Source organism: Protopterus annectens, chromosome 6.part1, assembly GCF_019279795.1.
Source record: "Protopterus annectens isolate FY-2018-M chromosome 6.part1, PAN1.0, whole genome shotgun sequence".
NCBI lineage: Eukaryota > Metazoa > Chordata > Ceratodontiformes > Protopteridae > Protopterus > Protopterus annectens.
This window is the reverse complement of record NC_056738.1, coordinates 379,349,435-379,368,920: the sequence shown is the minus strand read 5'-3', so window position 1 is coordinate 379,368,920 and position 19,486 is coordinate 379,349,435. Positions and strand designations below refer to the sequence as shown.

The window sequence follows — 19,486 nt, the reverse complement described above, 5'->3', positions numbered from 1 at the left end:
TTATCTGACCATGTTAAAACAAGGATTTTAGATGCTCCTTTACAATCTGATGTGTTGTTTGGTTCTCCTGTTGAGGCAGTTTTAAAGAAAATGGAGGACAAGGCTAAGTCTATGCAGACTGTTAAAGATTTTTTGCAGGTTCAGCCTCCAAAGTTTAGTAGAAATTGGCCTACTAAGGGGTGGACGTATCCTTCTTATGATTCCCAGTCTAGGGGTAGATCTAGACGTGGTAGGGGCAGAGCTCAGGGCTCTTTCAGGCCTAGAACAGGGAGTTCTCCTGCACAGTCTTCGGGTGAGGGCAGGGGTCAGTCCTTTCGTAAACAGACCCAATGGACCTACCTTTTCAGCTACCAGAGCCTTCTCGTCTGGCAGCACCTTTGGGAGGAAGGTTGGCACTTTTCAAAGAAAATTGGAGTTTAATTACCCAAGACAGATGGGTATTGGATATTATACACCACGGTTACAGGTTTTATTTCCATACCTTGCCTCCTTTCAAAGGCATGCCAGACGTTCCTCCTCCACAAAGAATAGAGGCTCACAAGCAAATTTCTCTGTTACTCCAAATCGGGGCCATTCAGCCGGTCCCTATGCCAGAAGTGGGCCTAGGATTTTATTCTCGCCTGTTCCTAGTACCAAAGAAAGGGAACACGTGGAGACCAATTTTGGACTTATCTATCCTCAACACTTATCTGGACATTCCCAAGTTCAAAATGTTGACGTTACAGCAGCTTTTACCTCTGCTGGGCAAAGATCATTGGATGGTAACTTTGGATCTCAAGGAGGCTTATCTTCATGTTCCTATCAGACTGAGTTGCAGGAAGTATCTGCGTTTTCGAGCTGGGACTCCTCATTATCAGTTCTCTGCATTGCCCTTTGGCTTATCTACTGCGCCCAGAGTGTTCACGAAAGTTCTGGCTCCAGTGATAGCTTTCCTCAGGTTAAAAGGAATACAGATCTATCCTTATTTGGACGATTGCCTGATTCTGGCTCAAGGAAGGGACGAGCTTCTTCATCATTTGGATTATGTGATAGCAGTGCTAAGATGCCTGGGGTATTCTGTGAACGAAATAAAGTCCAGTCTAGTACCCTCTCAGGACATGTGCTTTCTGGGTGTGAGACTGAATACAGCATCCCAGATGGCCTTTTGACCCCGGACAAACAAAAGAATCTTTCCCTTTACTTTCATCAGTTGTCTCATCAGTCCAGGCTGACTGCAAGGACAGTCCTTCAAGCCTTGGGGTTCATGGCATCTTGTATTCTGGTGCTTCCCAATGCCAAACTGCATATGAGGAAGCTACAATGGTATCTCAAAAATGTATGGACACAGCACTGCCAGGATTTGGACACTGTCATTCAAATAATACCTGCATTCAAAAGGAATTGTTGTGGTGGGCTCAGGAATGTCACCTAAACAAGGGACTCTCTGTGACCCGGCCAGAGGCGAGTCAGATTCTAACGACAGATGCCTCAGACAAAGCTTGGGGAGCTCATCTGAATGGAAAGTGGTTAAAAGACAAGTGGCCTGCCAGACTACAACATCTACATATCAACTTGAAAGAGATGTTAGCAGTCCAGTTTGCATTAATAGCTTTCAAGGATTTACTTCTTCCAGGGCAGGTGTTGATTCTAACAGACAACACAACTGTCATGTGGTACATCAACAAGCAAGGCAGAACACATTCTTATCCTCTATGCAGGCAAGCAATGATTTTGTGGGAGACTGCTCTCAGTTTACAGCTAAATCTTCAGGCAAGGTTTCTGCCGGGAGCACAGAACTCCTTAGCACATGTGTTGAGCAGACAAATTATGGATCCCCACGAGTGGAAATTGGATCCTCATGTATTTCAGAAATTGACAGTGTCATGGGGAACTCCAGACATAGATCTGTTCGCTTCTCCACTAAACCACCAGCTGCCAAAGTTTTGCACAAAAAGGTTTCATCCCACAGCTTGGAAAGTGGATGCTCTTTCTTTCAATTGGAGCAATCTTCATGTGTATGCCTTTCCACCTCTGCCTCTCCTCCCAAAGGTACTATTAAAGGCCAGACAAGACAAGCCCAGGATGATTTTGATAGCTCCAGATTGGCCTCGACAGCATTGGTACCCATTACTGAGAAGCCTGGTACGGAAGCCTCCATGGCCTTTGCCTTCGATTCCACACCTGTTGTCTCAGGAGGACAGTCATTTGCTCAATGTCAAGCTTCACTCTCTGCACCTAACAGCCTGGCATATTCTGTTTTGAACCATAGTGGGCCTCCACTTCCACAGCAAGTTTTGAATGGTATTTTGGAAGCTAGAAGGCCTAGTACAAGGAAAGTGTACGCAGGTAAATGGAAGAGATTTTTATTTTGGAGTGCAGCAAAGGATTTTGATGTTTCTGAGCCTAATTTAAGTATGGCTCTTCAATATCTTACTGAGTTACTGGACAAAGGTTTGTCCTTCTCTTCTATTAAGGTTCATGCTGCAGCAATTTCGGCTCACTATGATTGTGACCCACCATTGTTTTCTCATCCTTTGTTCAAGCAATTTCTTAGAGGGGCAAAGAATATAAGACCCCCACGAAGAGCTCCTACTCCTGCTTGGGATCTCAATTTTGTGTTGGAGAAACTCACTCTACAACCTTTTGAGCCTGCAGCTACTACTGAATTAAAGTTTTTATCATGGAAGACTGCTTTTTTGTTGGCTATTACCTCTGCAAGAAGGGTTTCTGAGTTGCAGGCCCTTATGGCAGTTGAGCCTTTCTTAATTTTCCATAAGGATAGGGTATCTTTACGTACTAATCCTTCCTTTATGCCTAAAGTGGTTTCTAGTGTGGCTTTAAACCAAACTATTCATTTGCCTACTTTTTATGCAAATCCCCAAAATAAAGGGAAAAGATTTTGCACACTTTAGATGTACACAGGCAGTTGCGATATTATTTGGACAGAACTAAAGGGTTCAGGCAGTCTCAGCAGTTATTTGTTTCTTTTGCTTTGAGTTCTCAGGGCAAGCCTGTGTCAAAACAAACTATTTCTAAGTGGATTGGGTTTTGCATTGCTTTCTGTTATTCCCATCATGGCAAGGAGATTCCAGCTGGGATTAGGCCTCATTCCACTAGGGCTACTGCCACTTGACAGCTTTTTGAGGGGTGGCAACTAAGGATATTTTGGAGGCAGCTACTTGGAGTTCAGTGCATACTTTCTCTAGGCATTATCACCTACCACTTTACTCTAAATCCAGGGCTGGTTTTGCCACTGCTGTTTTGCAGGGCATTTTGGCAGCTCCTGCTTCCTTATAGTTTGGCCATCCTCCCTTACCTCTGCTTTGGGATTCTACCCAAGTGTAAGGACTGCAGCAATGTGAGATGAAGAACATAGTACAGTTTTGTACCTACCATAAATGTAGATGTTCGAAGATCCACATTGCTGCAGTCCAATTTACCCTCCCTCCTTCCCCTCTGTTGTTAGAGGCGGTTGTGTGGGTTGGGTTGTCAATAGGGTGTATATTGTATATATTGTACATATTTTTAGTGCTAGGATGGTTGGTTGTTTGTTTGCTGTCTTTTGGTTTTGACCTTTATTTTTAAGGTCTTCTGACATCTGGGGCAAGAAAAGACTGAGGATATGACGTCGGTCATGCGCATTTGTACCCTGACATCCTGATGTCAGTCAAATGCGCCTTGACCGACATCAGCCTTATACTTTGATATTCGGGCCGACCGAGGACAGCGGACTACCCAAGTGTAAGGACTGCAGCAATGTGGATCTTCGAACATCTACATTTATGGTAGGTACAAAACTGTACTTTTCAAGTTACTCAGCCAAAATACTTTGATCTCTGGTAGAAAATGTTAGTGACATCATTGAGAATAAGTATGGAATATTTGTAAGACTAATACCTTACCAGGAGTGGGCATTTCATATCTTGATAAGGGCAATCCATGTGCTTTGTTCACTCTTAAATACAGAAATAATAAGGATTAAGGTGGCATGTAATGCTAAGGACTGAAGCTGTACATGTGCATCCTTGTGTCTCCCCAAAAATGTCTTTTTGTGAACAGGTTTAAGTGTAGTCTCATTAAATATAAATAGCAAAAAAATCTACCCTTATTTTGAGGATTGCTCGACCTGGAAAATCATATCAGGAGACCCAAGGCAGTACCATTCTGGGGTAGGCAAAAATTCAGAAAACAAAGCCCTTGATGTCCTCCTCTAGCACCCATCTGACTTCCAAGTCTCCTATCTGTCTTTTTGTGATGGAAAATAAAATTCCTGATTCTCACTCTGATAGATTGGTCTTTTGTCCAAAGATGATTCTTTTATGAGAGTGAATGGTCATCAAGATGCACATCGAGAAACAGCCATTAGTGCTGCTTGACCATAATGTAATCTCAGTTTTTTAAAGTAATAAGATGGTCATATTGCTCACCTTTGCAGTACAGTTTCTGACATATAGGAATCTGTCTGACAGGACCAACTTCCAGAGATCTGTGGATGTATGAGTGCATGCCATTTTTTGTTTGTTGGTGTATGTGCATCTCAGCAAAAAATGTTTGCTGTTACTTGGTCCCACAACAGTTCTAAATTTCCTGAGATTTCTTTGAAAAAGTAAGTGCCCTTTTTGAGAAATTTTATTTTTTCTTACACTTCTTTTGGGCTCTTGGTGATGCCTGGTGGTGACAATTTCAGGAAACGTTTAGTCTTTTTGCTAGGGCATACCACATTTGATTCCAAAGAGCCTGTATAACTGTGGCTGTGAGATCCTGTACAAAAATTCACATTCCAAGTACATTTTTTGCCTAGGAGAGTCTCCTTTTTGGTTAATTGCCAAGTAATTTGTGTGATTTTTCTCTTCCAGGAGTACTCAGAGAAGCAGAGAGACCATACATTGAGAATGAGTAACACAAATAAAATTGGAAGCTGTTGTATAGGTAGACAAGCATTCATTGTCATCTTCAGGGGAGTTCCTTCCACTAAAGAAGTCACATAAAAAAGAACGTTGCTACAAGGTGGCTAAGAGAGAAGACTCCCAAAAGGGATGCTTAGAGCAAAAAGTTCCTCTTCTTCCATACCCCAGGCACAAGAACACCTTATTGGTTTAATCTATACCCTTCCAGCCATTGTCTGACCCTGGTGGAGGTGGTCATACCACCAGCAACTAACATGCCACTCTGAGCTAAGTTCCATAGGGTTGGTACTCCTGAAGCTGTTTTTACAATTGTAGGACCTGCTGCAGGAGATGGTGTGCAGTTGGGTGAAAGCCACCAGGGCTAAGGTTTGATATGACCAGTGGAGAAGGGCCACTTTAGCTAAGAAAAGCCTGGAAGGAGAGCTGTTTGTCACTGCAGTTTATATGTCTTAGAGCCATGAGTGCCTGAATGCCTTTCAATGCCCACACCAGCAGAAACATAGCTAGATCTTCTGGGACCCTGTGCATTTTCCTCAAACTGGCGGCTCTTCACTTCTAAAACTGAAGACTATTAAAAAACCTTTCTGCTCTGAAACTGTATCAAATGCTTACCGCAAATATAAAAAGCCGCCTGTTTCAGTTAATCTCCCCACCCTCTGTGCATCAGCCATAACGGCAAGTACAGTATCAGCATTCATTTAATGTGGCTTCATCAAGCAGTGCCAGTACTTTACTCCTGTGCTACCAGCACCTGCTGACCGTGCCCCCACTAACAGCTTGTGCCCTTTACCCTACCCTAGTTACAGCATTCTGCACACCAGGAATCAGCAGCCCTGATTTTGCAGGATTTTAAGATGTTAGGAAAGGAGCTTTTGACCTAAAGGCAGATGGCCTTGTAGAGCTAGACGCTAACTCCCCCTGCTGAACACTGTGGGCAAAAAAGAGAACTTCTCATTCTTATGATTCAAATTCCTTATTTAGCTTCTACTACCCAACAGCTGTCACCTTTGTGGTACATCCGGGACAGTATGGAGTCCACTTCATCAGGGTCACCACTGGAGGATGCTTCCTCTCATGTTTTTTTTTTCCTTGATAAAAAATCAGTTTAAATGGAAGATGCAAGAGCTGTTAAATAACAAAATGAGATGTTTTGATCTCTTGGGCTTAGTGAAACTGAAACCCACTCTGGTCTGTTCTGTCTTTGTGATGTTTGGGGCTGCCTTTTTAGTTTCACTGCTAGAACTTCTCTCAACCGCAGTGTCAAGCAGGCTTTAAAGTATCTCTCCAATAGCCCAGTCATGAATCCTGTAATTTTCTGTCTATAAACAATAAAGGGTGATAAGCTAGTTTCGGGCCCTAGTAATACTAGAGAAAGCAAGGTTTGGTACAGATTTTGAAAGAAAGTTTGCACACTGGCTGTTTTTGACCTTCAAGGTTGTTAGCTACCAAACTTGCATGCACAGAGGTGAAGTCATTAAGCAAAGGACATATGTCAGAAAATGCAGGTTAAAACTGAAAATGCAACTTGTAAGATTTGTCCAAATGACACAGAAAGTGGGGGAAGTACATATTAAGTGTGGTTGTGATGTAGTTGATACAGTATCCAGAGTTAACAGTTCAGGATAAATTTTTAACATGTCTGGTTGAGGATCTAGCCATGACCAAAAAGCATTAAAGGGGGGGAGCTACTCACTGCTGCCCTGGATAAGGAATTCTTGTATGGTGGCCTGACAGAAGAAATCTTTAAGAAGTTGAATGAGAGGCAAATTGGTGGAACCTTTAAAGCAGTTTTAAAATCCATCTATGCCCAGTTATAGCAGAAACTACCCTTCCAGGTCCAGTCCTTTCTGCAGGTATCAGACAAAAGGTCAGCAGTCGTGGAATAAAAAGACATTTAGGAATACACCTGATAATCCAAATAGGGCAGAACAGGTAAAACAGCAGGTAACAGCCTGATGAATCCTTTTGTCTAATCCTGACATCCACCCTCATCTCATCCACATCATCTGCTTGCCTATGAGGAAAGCTAAGCCTTTATCTGCTAATTGAACATTACCTCAGACAGCTGGGTAATGAGTATACATTTGCAAGAGTACAGAACAGAATTCAAGCCTATCCCACCCTTTTTGAGGATGCCTCCCTTTGTAGTGGAGCAGCTTGAGCTGGCTCTTCCCCTCCATTACAGATAGTTAGCTAAAAGAGTTATTGAATGAGGTATCTCTCTCTTCATTTTTCTGATGCTATGAAAGTGTGGGACCTTAGGTGCTGATTTTGGATCTCTAAAGACTTGACCTGTTTTTGAAAGTTCTGAAGTTTAGATTGGCTGACTTGTAGTCCTTCCTTCTTTCACTTGGGTTCTTCATAGTGACTTTGAGTGTAAAGGATGCACGTCTTTGTCAAAACCTGAAAAGAATACTGGAAGTATCTCGAGATGTCCTTCCATTTCAGTGTTGCAGTATTCCTTACAATAGGAATCTCCTTCCAAGGGCAGTGTGACATCCAGCCAGTGTACCAAACCCTTTAGGTTGCTAAGGTATGCCGTAGATCACACACATGCTCCCAGTGTACAGTGTAGGGCATAAAGATGATGTCCGAATGTACCATCCTCAGAACAACTCTGCCACCTCTCCAAGCACCATCTTTGATCGTCAGTCTGAACGCTTGCTTCATTTGCTAGAATTTCACTAAGGGTTTTTTCCGTGCCCTTATGGCCTTGAAGCCTCCTTGAGGAGTTTCTGTTCCAGCCCCTTTTGGTATTCTACTCCTCTTAGGAGGCCTAGGAGCAGGATTCCTCTGAGGAGGAGGATTCAGATGAGGAATCCCTTGCTTATTCTTCCCAGATTCCTTCTCCTTTAGATTATGCTTCTGAGGAAGAGGAGTCCACTAGTCCTGGCACTCCTTTTGAGGAGAGTTCCTCTGAGGACACAATTTCTAGAAGGATGGAATTTTTCAGGTGGGATTGTGCCCAAGTTTCTGAGGTTGTGAAAAGATATTACAAAGCTTCTGCAAATGGACTCTCCTAGAACTTCTGCTGCTATTCCTCCTGTTTTTGGTGCCTTTTCTACTGCATCTCAGGCTCCTGATTCTTACCCCTCCCATCCTCAAGAAACCTGATAGGTTTTATAAGGTACCTGATTGCAAATTTCTCTCTAGGTCACCATCTGTTTACCCTTCTGTGGTGTCTGTGGCATCTGACAAGCGATCTAAGCTGCTACCTTCTACAAAGTTGCTTCCTTCTGATAAGGACAGCAGAGCTATGGAAGAAGGTATATGCCTCAGCTACCCTTGCTGCCTGGTCTGTCAGTTATCAGACCCATATGACTAGTTATATTTTGGCTGTTCTGTATCAGGGCTGTGAGATTATTTCTGACCTTGCTGATTCTGAGGGGAAGACTTCTGCCCTCTCCTTGTTAGGGACACTTCCTTTCAGGTGGCTCACCATTCTTTTAAGTGCAGTTATGATACAGTTGATATTGCTTCTAGAGCTGCTGCTTTTGGTTTTGGGATGAGGAGATATTACTGGATTAGGCTTCAGTCTCTGCCTGATGGTATTAAGGCTAAGTTGATGGATGCTGCTCTGGATAACAAGCATTAGTTTGGTGCTGCTGATTTAAGTCCCTACAGGAAAAGGATAAGGCCTTACAAGAGCTGAAACATATTTTTGTTTTTCTTGTGCCTAAATTCCAAAGGAATTATCCTAATAAGCTAGCCTTTGTTCCGAGGCAGTGTCGCCCTCCTCACAAAAGTAAAAAGGGTGGAAAAAAGGCTCCTCCAGCTAAAGCTACCCAGACTACTACTACACAAAAATCTCCCTTTCTTGACAAACCAGGTGCTGTCTGACTATCTTGTTCTTTTCAGCCACATTCCTCTTTCTCTTTATCTTTCCCTGTCCCTTCCAGTTTGGTTACAGATGACTCAGATTCACATAGGGTACTATATGGTCTGGAAGTCTTTTCCCCCTTTCATAGGCATTCCTCAGCCCCCTCAGGAACAATTGACATTTTTCCAGGGGTGCTTCAGGGTCTTTTGACTAGGAGAACTATTCAGGAAGATCCTGTTTCTCAAAGGGGGAAAGGGTCTGGTTCAGTAATATCCATGTTTATGATGACGTGATAGAATGAAGTATTTAGGAGTATGGATTAAAAATTATTCTGGTGTGGCAGCTTAAGACGTGGGAAGAGACTAAAAAGATAATACAAAAACTGAGAAAATGGAAACTTTGTTATAGGGATAGTAAGATACAAGCAGTTAAAATGTTTAGTCCCATTAGTCTTATACACAGGTCAGTCATATTTTTATCAACCAGAGGAGAAGTTATGGATAGCAATTAATAAAGAGCTGAAGAACTTTATGTGGGAGGGGAAGATGGCAAGAGCCAAGTGGGATAAGATGATTCTTCAGTAGAATAGGGTGGATTGGGATTACCCGATTTGAAGGGGTATTTCAGAGCTACACAGTTAAGGCTCCTATACATAATACAAGCAGAAAACTAATTCACAGTGATAAGGGATGATGATGAAACAGGAGGGAAGCTCACAAAACAAGGAGAGACTGGGATTTTGGATGCAGACCTTTAAGGAGAATAACAATAATCATACATGACATATCTGTAAAGTAGCAGAAAGTATCCTAAGAACTAAGCCAACACTGGAACAGAGAAAGGAGATTCTTCTGAATGGGGATGGCTGCAATTAGTAATATAGACAATATTCAAGAGGGGGCTGGAATTTATTGATGAACTGGCAAAGGGACCAAGGTATCGAGAGCAAATAACTAGAAAGGGAAAAAGGATAGAATGGGTTGGATTGCAGGTTAGAGATTGTCTTTCCTATCAAGGATTGATATCAGAGTATAGGCAAAGAGAAAGAAATAGGGGGCTCCTAAATGAAAGACCAGCACTAGTAAAGATTCTAGTAGAATCTAGAACAGATACTGCCATTACAAAAGGAATAATTAGTAGAGCATATAAAATATTGCACGATAACTATAAGAATCAATTAGAGGAGGTTAGAAGGGATTGGGAAGAGAGACTGGATAATCAATTCACAAAGAAACAGTGGGAGGATATATGTATGTCTTCCAAATGTGCAATAAAATCTGGAAGATTTAAGATTTTTGCCTCAGAATGTTTACATAGATATTTTTGTACCCCAAGTAGATTCCAGAGAATTGTTCCTCGGGTTGACAGCAAATGTTGGTGTGATTGGGAAGAAAGAGGTACTTGGGAACATATTTTCTGGGAGTATGGTGAGTTGGTGGACTTCGATTCCCTGTGAGATTCACTGTCGGAGATGCTGGGTGGGCAGATTAGTGTAATGAGGGAGATAATTTTTCTGATCATTGATACAGAATTGAAATTGCCTAGACATGGTAAGGCCTTGCTGTGTCTAATTATGGTGGCTGCCAAAAAAGCAGTCAATAGAAAATGGAAATCAAACTCTAAACCAACAGTACTAGAAGTAGTGAATATAGTAACGGGGATAAAATGACTGGAATTGAGATCTTTAGAAAAGGGTAGGAGTAAACAGCTTAGGAAAAAATGGGAATTGTGGGAACAATATATATGGTGAGGAATGAGGTTTGAAAGAAGGCAGGACTTAAATGAGCTATGTAATGTGTGATTGAAAATGATTGGCTAGATTATAAATGATGTATAATGTTTGCAACTGGGAGTGTCAGTATAGTTTCTGATGTAAAATGCTTGCAACTAGGATTCTCTGTGTGGTGTTTTCATTTATATAAATGTATGATTTCTTATGTCTTAAGTGATGTTTCTTGTTTAAAAAAAGAGCAGGGCTCTGTCTGATGTCTGGAATATTCACAACATGTCTGCCCACTGTGAGCTACCTGAGGACAGTGGTTTGCACATTTCTACTTATGTGGATAATTACCTCATTCAGATGATGACTGAATAAAAACAGAGAAGGTGGAAATTGCTAGGTATTTCCTCCAGGGGCTGGAACTTCCTCCTCCATATCCCCAAATTAAACATTGCATCATGCAGATCTAGAGTCTTTCTGGAGTGACCCTGAACATGCAGAACACCGAAAGTATATTTTCCAAAAGAAAACCTTCTTTCATCTACAGGCCACCAGATTTCAGTGTTTGTAGGGTCTCAGTTATTGTAATAGCCCCCCCACCCTCCCAGCAAAGTTACGCATAAGGAAAGCCAGTGTTTCCCAAAAGCCTACTGGAGTCAGTGCAATACAATCAATGAACAAGGTCTTAGTAGTGCCAATGTGCATCCAGAAGGAGTTCAGTTAATGGGCAGAGCCAGTATGCAAGAACCATTTGTACCACAAGCCATTTGCTGATAAACCAGTGCCTCAGACTTCGCTTGGGGAGTTCAATGCATATACCCTAAAATTTCAAGGCAGGTGGATTCTGTGACAGAGAAAGCTCTATATTAACCTAATGATATGCTGGCATATGCTGTGGAAGCATGGAGAGCTGCGCCTTGCTAACCAGGGACAAAGCCACATCGAAGCTGTAGATAAACATAGTGGATTATGTGGATTTTTATTTTATGGGCCAAAAAAAAAAAAAAAACATACAAAACGTTCTGAGTTTCAAAACTGTACCCTATATTTTCCTCGTACTTGTGCACATCCATGAGCTCTGTAAAAATGTGCTCTGTGACTTGTCTCCACTGTCACCTACTTCTCTGGATGCATGTATTTTTCAAAAAATGGGAGTCACCTAGTGTGGCTCTAAGTCACTGCCTGCCCTGCAGATAAAAAGGTCGGGCTTCATCAGGCAAAGAATGGGAACTGGTCACATTAGTCATGTATATGAGTCTCTTATAATAGGCAATATAATCCTTTTTGCTGCACAAGAGAAGTTAGTCTTTCGTAATGTATTTCAGGATGTATGAACCCAGTAAAAGAGGGCACAGCCTCTTTTATTACATGTGCTACAAGTATTGATAAGGGCAAGTTGTACTGGAAAAAGTTCAGTAATAAAGCTTTCATAATTTGCTTCAAGCAGCTGGGGCCCCACAAATGCAGACACAGCCTCTGATATTACATGTGATACAGATAAGTTTGGTGATGACCTTACAAATTTAGGCATTTTCAGTAATAAAATTATTAACCACTCTGGGCCGCAGTTAATAGCTTAAAGGTCTTGGGCCAAGTGAGTGATTATAAAAATACTACTCCCACTTCAGAAATAGCCAACAACTATGAAAATGTAGCAACCCAATTCAATACTTTCTTCACATAATCCATTCAAACGCTAGCTAACAACTATACCAACTTCAATCCCACCCCACCGACCCTAACCAAAATATACTTCCACAAAACACCACCACCCAATTCAAGTTATATCCAGGCCCCATCCATTACTTCAAAAAACTACTAAAACTGAAACCAAATACTCTAGCCACTGACAGTCTCCCTGTAGAATATCTATAAATTGCAGCAGAAGCCATCTCTTACCCTATAGCCAATCTCATAAATAGATCAATAACAGAAGTATATATCCCACTATCGGGGAAAATATCACATACTGCCACTACTCAAAGCCAGTAGCTCCTATGAACTAACAAACTATCACCCTATTGCCATTCTTTCACCCCTGTCTAAAATACTTGAAAGAGTAGTACACACCCAACTCATGGTATACTTCCTCTCACACAATCTTCTATTTCATGCCCATCATGGCTTTCATTCTGTACATAGTACTACAACCGCCTTACTGTCCTTTACACCGTCAACCAACACAGAAACTACTCCCAATTTGTATCAGCCATGTTCCTTGACTTGTCAGAAGCCTTTGACATGGTCACCCACAGCAAACTCATTACTGTCCTTTCCTCCCTTAACCTCAGCCATACTGCCATTACCTGGTTTCAAAGCTCTTTAACAGACCATCAACAAGATGTCCAGTGGCAACAATCCTTGTCACACCTCCTCCCAGTCACCTTTGGGGTCCCATAAGGCTCCATCCTTGGACCCCTTCTATTCTCTGGCTTTACCAGTCAGCTTCACTCTGCCACTCCCCACGCAACTGTGATTCAGTACGTTGATGACTCAACCTTGATCTGCTCAACCTCATCCCTCAACAACCTTAAAACCATCACCCAAGACTACTCCTTATCTGTAGAAATCTGGTAACCAACTCTCAGCTTATGCTAAATCCTAACAAAACAGAACTACTGCTCTTCTGCCCAACCAGGAATATCTCTGCCTCTGTAACCTTCCACATCTTCTCCAGTAACAAAATTATGATCAGTCCAACTGTTCATACCAAAATCCTAGGGGTTGTAATTGACAATAACCTATAATTCGATGTCCATAATAGACCAAACCCTCAAAAAGGTTCACAAGAAATCTGGCTTCCTATACTGAAGTAATCAATTTCTAACTAGTAATACAAAAGTCACAATTGCCAGGACACACCTTCTATCTACTCTCCTATATATGCATCCCCAATCTTAACCAACCTATGTAAAACAGACCTTGCCAAACTTTAAGCTTCTTATAATAGTCTCCAAATTCGCCACCAATGCATCTTACAAAATGCATCACTGTCTATCCCTCAAACAACTCAAATGGCTTGAACTCCCTCTGCTCCTACACTTTAATCAACTAACATTAGCTCATAAAATATTCCACCATCCAGAAAATACCCCAGCCCTCAGACATCATTCAGCCCTACTCTGCTTCAAGATCCTCCGCTCTAGTATACAAGTCACCAAAGCAAAAAACTTAGCAGGCGGATCCTTTTTCTCCAACTGTACTTCCAAGCTTTGGAACAGCCTACCAAACTCTCTAATGACCATTCCCTCAATAGTACAGTTTAAAAAGCTCCTAAAAACCCACCTTGCAAACTCCTGGCTCTGTTCCTGCAGCTAACCTCCCTTTTAACCCTCCTTCCTTAACCATAAAGGACCACATGAGTAGCATTGAATGAACGCACATAACCCTTGTAAGTAGTTATGATTCACTACATCTGCCAAACTAGATGCCTCTGCATATTTGAATGTTGTCATTGCTTAATTTCTGTGACTTTGGAATGTAACTACAAATACCCTGAATGTATTTAATTCACAATGTTGATATTGTACGTACTGTTTTACTGATGCAATATACATTTTTACTACCTTCTTCTTCTTATGTTACTATATTACTTGGAGCTTTTCTCCCTGGGCCTCCAGTGAAAAAGGAAGTGTGTCCAGCTGGACTTTCCTGGTAAACAAATGTTAAATAAATAAATACAAACCACTCTTTTAGATGGACCTGATGAAGCTTATGAGAAAGTGTTTTTTTTTTTTAAATATAGTTCTACAAGGGTAGCTCATGGCATGTTGTCATGTTTTGTTTGTTAAAAATAACCTTGTAAATTAGAAAGAGGTTCCACAGGCTGCTGAGTCAGTAAACCCTCCTGAGTCTTTTATGAATATTCAAATAAGTTACTAACCTCTAAGTTTCAGGATTAGCTCCTTCTTTTTCCATCTCCCAGATTTTCCTCCAGTCAGTTCTGGGACCCTCCCACACCATTGTCTATAGCTGGCTTTTAAGTACCTGAACTGGTAATGTTATAGAACAAAGAACACTTGTCCTTCTGCATGCATAACTGAGTAAACTACTTGAAACTTCAACACGGCATTTTACTCCTCCTACAGGGAGGGCATCAGATAGAGAATATCGTAGATCTCCTAGCCAAAGTGATTTTATCTGGGCTAATCCTTTGTACTCTGACTCTTCCTTTTAACATATTTGCATTTTGGTATGCATTTGTTTTTCAAGGCAGTAAACTCTAGCAAGCAACTTATTGGTTAGCAGTTCTTGAAGGGAGTTGTTTACCTTAGAGTACCAAACTGTTCCACCTCTTTAGAGTCTGCTTTGTTCTGGAAAGGCTGACTTTGTATCCTTTTGGGCCAGCTGCATGTGTCCTGCTTTAACCATCTGTCAAGGAAGATGGTGTTCTTAGTGGCTGTGGCATCAATTAGAAGAATAACAGAACTGCAGTCCCTATTGTGCAGGGCGCCACTTATACTTTCTAAAGGTGCCACTTATACTTTCAATAGGAACAGGGTCAGCCTCAGAAAGAATGCTTTTTTTATACCTAAAGCTATGTCTGAAATCTCCCTTAATCAAATCGTCCATTTACCTGTGTTTTTTCTTCAGCCCCAGAGTAAAGGAGAGACTTTGCACCCTCCTTGATGTTCTTGTATAACTTTCATATTACCTTGACATGACTGAGCCCTTCAAAATGATAACCAGTTACATATCTGCTTTTTGAATAGGAATGGAGACTGGACCAGAAAAAAAAAGTACAGAATGTGCAGATAGATCTGAACACTGTAATTTAAGGAAGTCTCATCCCACACAGCATCCCATTGACCATTAAACACTAAATGTGACAGGTTTTTCCTCCATTGCTCTTCAGTAGATGTATTCTCCGATATTTGGCCCCCATTTCTGTCCATAACCAGATTTCTGCAGAAAGCCAAAATGTGTAAAGCCAAGGACCTTCTCATAACTCCCTTCTGGACCAAACAGATTTGGTTCTCCCTTCTGTGACCTTAGCTGAAGAGAAGATCCCTTTCTCTGTCCACAGTACAGTCTTCTGCTGTTCCATCTGTCTGGGCAGCCTCACCCAAACATTCAATCTCTTTACTTTACAGGACATATTTCAGAAGGGCACTAGTTATTCCTCGGACCACCCTTGGTCCACCCTGCTCCTTCACGGAATTTAAATTTCATTCTAGAGAAAACTTGCTTTGTTTCCATTTGAACCAGCTGGCTCAGCCAATGTTAAGATTCTATCTTAGAAAACCCTTTTTTAGTAGTCATTTCTTCATCCAAAAAAAGTTTTAAAATATGAATCAGTCTATGCATGTTCCAGTCCTCTTTCAAAACCTTTCCATCAGAGGGACTACTTAGATGTGCACAGGCAGCTCAGGTTTTATGTTCATTGCATTAAGGGGTTCAAGAAAAGTGACAGATTGGTACAACTGCAAAAGATGGGTTATCAAAGTTCTACACTGTCATGGGAATTTGATTCTACACATTCCTCCAAGAGAGCTTTCCAGATCGCAAACTATTATTTGTATGAATATTTTTTTGCTGATGAAACTCTATATAGCCACAAATTGGCTAGAACCACATAAGACATCATGGAATAATTTTAAGCTTGTGGCTATAAAGCATATACTAGCACATAAATTACTTCTGAAACAAACTAACAAAAATATTAATAACCCGAAAATATGGGAAAAGGTCTTCAATATTATATTAGCATGATACTGATTTTAGGAATATATTAAATATAGGAAGCATTTCATGTAGATATTGTATAAATGGTTTGTAGTAGTTATAGTGTATTATGTGTGTGATGTTTATTGTATTTTTGTAATGTTTTTGGAAAATATATTTCAATAAAAATTTATTATGGAAAAGAAAAGTGACAGATTTGTCTCCTGAGTACCAAAAAAGGTAACAAAGTAACCAAGGTCACCTTATCTGAATGGATGCTGAATTGTATAACATTGTTATTCTTCCAGTAACAAATCCTGTCAGGGCTCGAACTACGTCCATGGCATTTCTGTGAAACTTACCGCTTGAAGAAGGCTACTTAGTCTACTCTACATACTTTTGCCAAACATTACAGCATAGATCTGCTGACTATAGCTCAAGCCTTCTTTGAAGCCACTATATTCAAAGGTTTGTTGCTGTACGCCACCGTATGTCTGCTAAATATTCTGTGTAGCAGTTTGTGTCCAGATAGGACCAGACTAAATATGTAAATTATGTGCTGATTAGAATGTTAGATTTAGCTGTTTTGTCCTGACACTGAAACAACCCTCTCACCTACCTCTTAAGTTGTCATATCTGGGGGAATCTCTATGGAGACCAGAGGTTTAGATTAGGTTTCACAGATTCCCTTTAAATAATGCATTTCTTTGTAATTTCATAATCTGTATGGATGTCTGTGCTTGTAATTTAAATTCACTGGAACTGGAGCTTTGGAGATTTATGGTGGAGAAACGGATAATGAGAAATGTGAGAAACTTGAGCTTGCAAAGATAGTTCCCAAAGAAATGGTGGCAGAGATGATTGGTCCAGCAGTGCATATCTGAACAGATACCAGTTAAATCTAACATTCTGGTAAGTGTACAACTTACTTTTAAATTCAGTATTCATTGATGATTTTGGCAGTTGGGAAGAAACTGGAAGACCCAGAGAAGACTTATAAACACAGGGAGAGCATGAAGTCTCCAGTCAGTGAGCAGAGATCAATAAAACAAACTTAATAAACCTTGAAAGTCTAGGATAGAAAAAAATGCTTGGGTACATTTAGTGAGTGCTGCTTTATACAAGATGTTATTTAGAAGGTTGAATTACCAAATGAATATAAACCAGATATGGTATTACAGCTAAAACACCCTCAATTTGTGAATGTAGATTAGGTGAAAGTAAATATTTTCCCTTATAGTACATGACTATGCTTGTGATGTATCTCAATGTAAATCTGTTTTGTTGTACAAACATGCTTAAAGGTCTTGGGCCAACTGAGTGATTATAAAATTCTGTTTATTGAATGCCTTGTAAATGTTTTAGGGTAAGGGTACTATTTATGGTACAGTATGCTGTCTGTGAAACTTTTATAAAATTAACATTATGACAGTTTTTTTTTTATTTCAGTGTAAGGAGAATATACATTTTACAGTGTTTTGTGTGCTCTCTGTGAATGTAACTCTGATTATTGTAGCATTTCTCCATATATTTTTAAAGAGATGGTAACCTAAAAAGCAGTTTTTCTATTACGCACTAAAGATGTTTTTGAGTTAAAGTATGCTTTAATTTTATTTCTGTTTTTATAATTTACATGAAATTGTATTAATCAGACTATTGAATGGTGGTGTTTTGTACTGCAAAGACATTTGAACGCAGCCTTCTTGATAAATCTCTAACAGATGACCATTACCTCTGGTATACTGTAGCTGACTTTGGTATTCTGAAGGATTTACTGTACTGTAGTCATTTACAAACTGTCTTGCATTGCAGACAGAAATTTCTTTGGCAATAGTACATGGTCTACATAATTGCTGTACCACTCGTTGACATGTAACTAGCATATAATGGGGCTTGGTGCTCATTTATTTTCTGTTGCTGTTCCATGAGCACACTGGAGTGTGGGGGGGTTGTAATATACTTTTGTGCATCACCAGAAAACAGGAGCCAAGTTTGGCTTTGCAGTGTCTCTTGTGATTTTTAGTAAGCCTTCGCTGGTTGTACCAGTTTGCTGTAGCTGAGAGGACCTTAGCAGTGCTGCATTGACTCATGCCAGAAGCAAATGACATGTTTTGTAAGCAGAGAGTGGGGCACAGAGGAGTGGAGCATTAAATAAAACTGGAACTGGATTTTTGGCAGTAGCTGATCTGCCAATTTGGTCTGTAGATATAATTATAGCTGTAGTCCTTTGTATGTTTTCTGCATCTCACTTTATCTCACTTCTTTTCCAGCATCATTAAAATGTTCAATGCTGACAAAAAAAGAGTTGAAACTGCCCTTGAGTCATGTGACCTGAACTTCAACAGGGTAAGTCTCATTTGTAGAGAGATTTTGCTATAGGTATTGAACATTATTTTAGAAACGTGAAATTTACATTTGTATATGTACATCTTGTCTTGTTGCGGAAACTGTTGATGGCAGATAGCTAGAAGAAATGCATTTGTATAAACACAAATTGATAACCCCAAAGTCTTCTACTAAATCCAAATGTTGAAAGCTTTACAGTAATCCCCAAAGTTGTGAATTGATGTATCCTATCCCTGCATATACTAACATGTAAGCCCTTGTGCAGACAAATATACAGCTGAGCAAGTAGTTTTCCGTTCTGTATGGAGGAGCAGGGAACAGTCTTGGGAGCCATATATTTGTGCATATTGGTGCATGCAGGATGTAAAGATGTTTTATGTGCAGGGAATAATGCTGCTTGAAATGTTATTGGACATATGCATTTAAACACAAGACGATGCATAAATATAAAAAAGCTGAGTAACAAAGCAGTAGTCTGTTGCGTCTCTCTGACATGCATTGCAAAGAGGAGAGAGATGTTGCAAGTTCCGATGTAAGATGGATTCATGGAGAAGATCAGACTCCAGACAATAACTAGTGTTTCACACCTTATTTTTCTCGTTTTGCTATTTATTTGGGCACACAAAAATGAAACTGTATGCAGCAATGAACACTTTCTAGCATGAAAATCTTTTTTTAGGTACTGATGGGATACACAGCTTAGAGAGATCATTTGAACTACAGAAGTGTTTCTTTCTGCTTGCTAAGAAGCATGTTGAGAAAGTTGAGAAATACAAATGTAGAAGGCTAAATGGGGTGAGAAGATGGGTGAAGACCAACAAGGAGGTCTTTTTTCATGCCCTTTAAGCTGGGTTACTGTGTAAAGGTATCTATCACTCAGCACTGGCCGTAGCTCTCAACCTTCTACCTTCAAAATATGGAACACTACATCTCACAATGTGGAACAAATGGGTAAAATATGGGATACCTACTAAACACAAACAATTCCAGTTTTGTTAGTTCACAATATGGTTAATTGTTCATTGCAGTTACAAAAAGTTTTTTTTTTAT

General features: G+C 40.4%; 1 protein-coding gene across 2 annotated transcripts in view; it reads left to right on the top strand.

Annotated features, from left to right (window-relative positions):
* Positions 1–19,486, top strand: part of PLCB3 (phospholipase C beta 3) — a 2,354,563-nt gene that overhangs the window by 1,481,267 nt on the left and 853,810 nt on the right. For both annotated transcript variants that reach the window (XM_044075790.1, XM_044075791.1), the window contains exon 7: positions 18,361–18,436. In XM_044075790.1, coding sequence (XP_043931725.1) covers positions 18,361–18,436 — 76 coding nt within the window. The remainder of the gene's footprint in view (positions 1–18,360; positions 18,437–19,486) is intronic.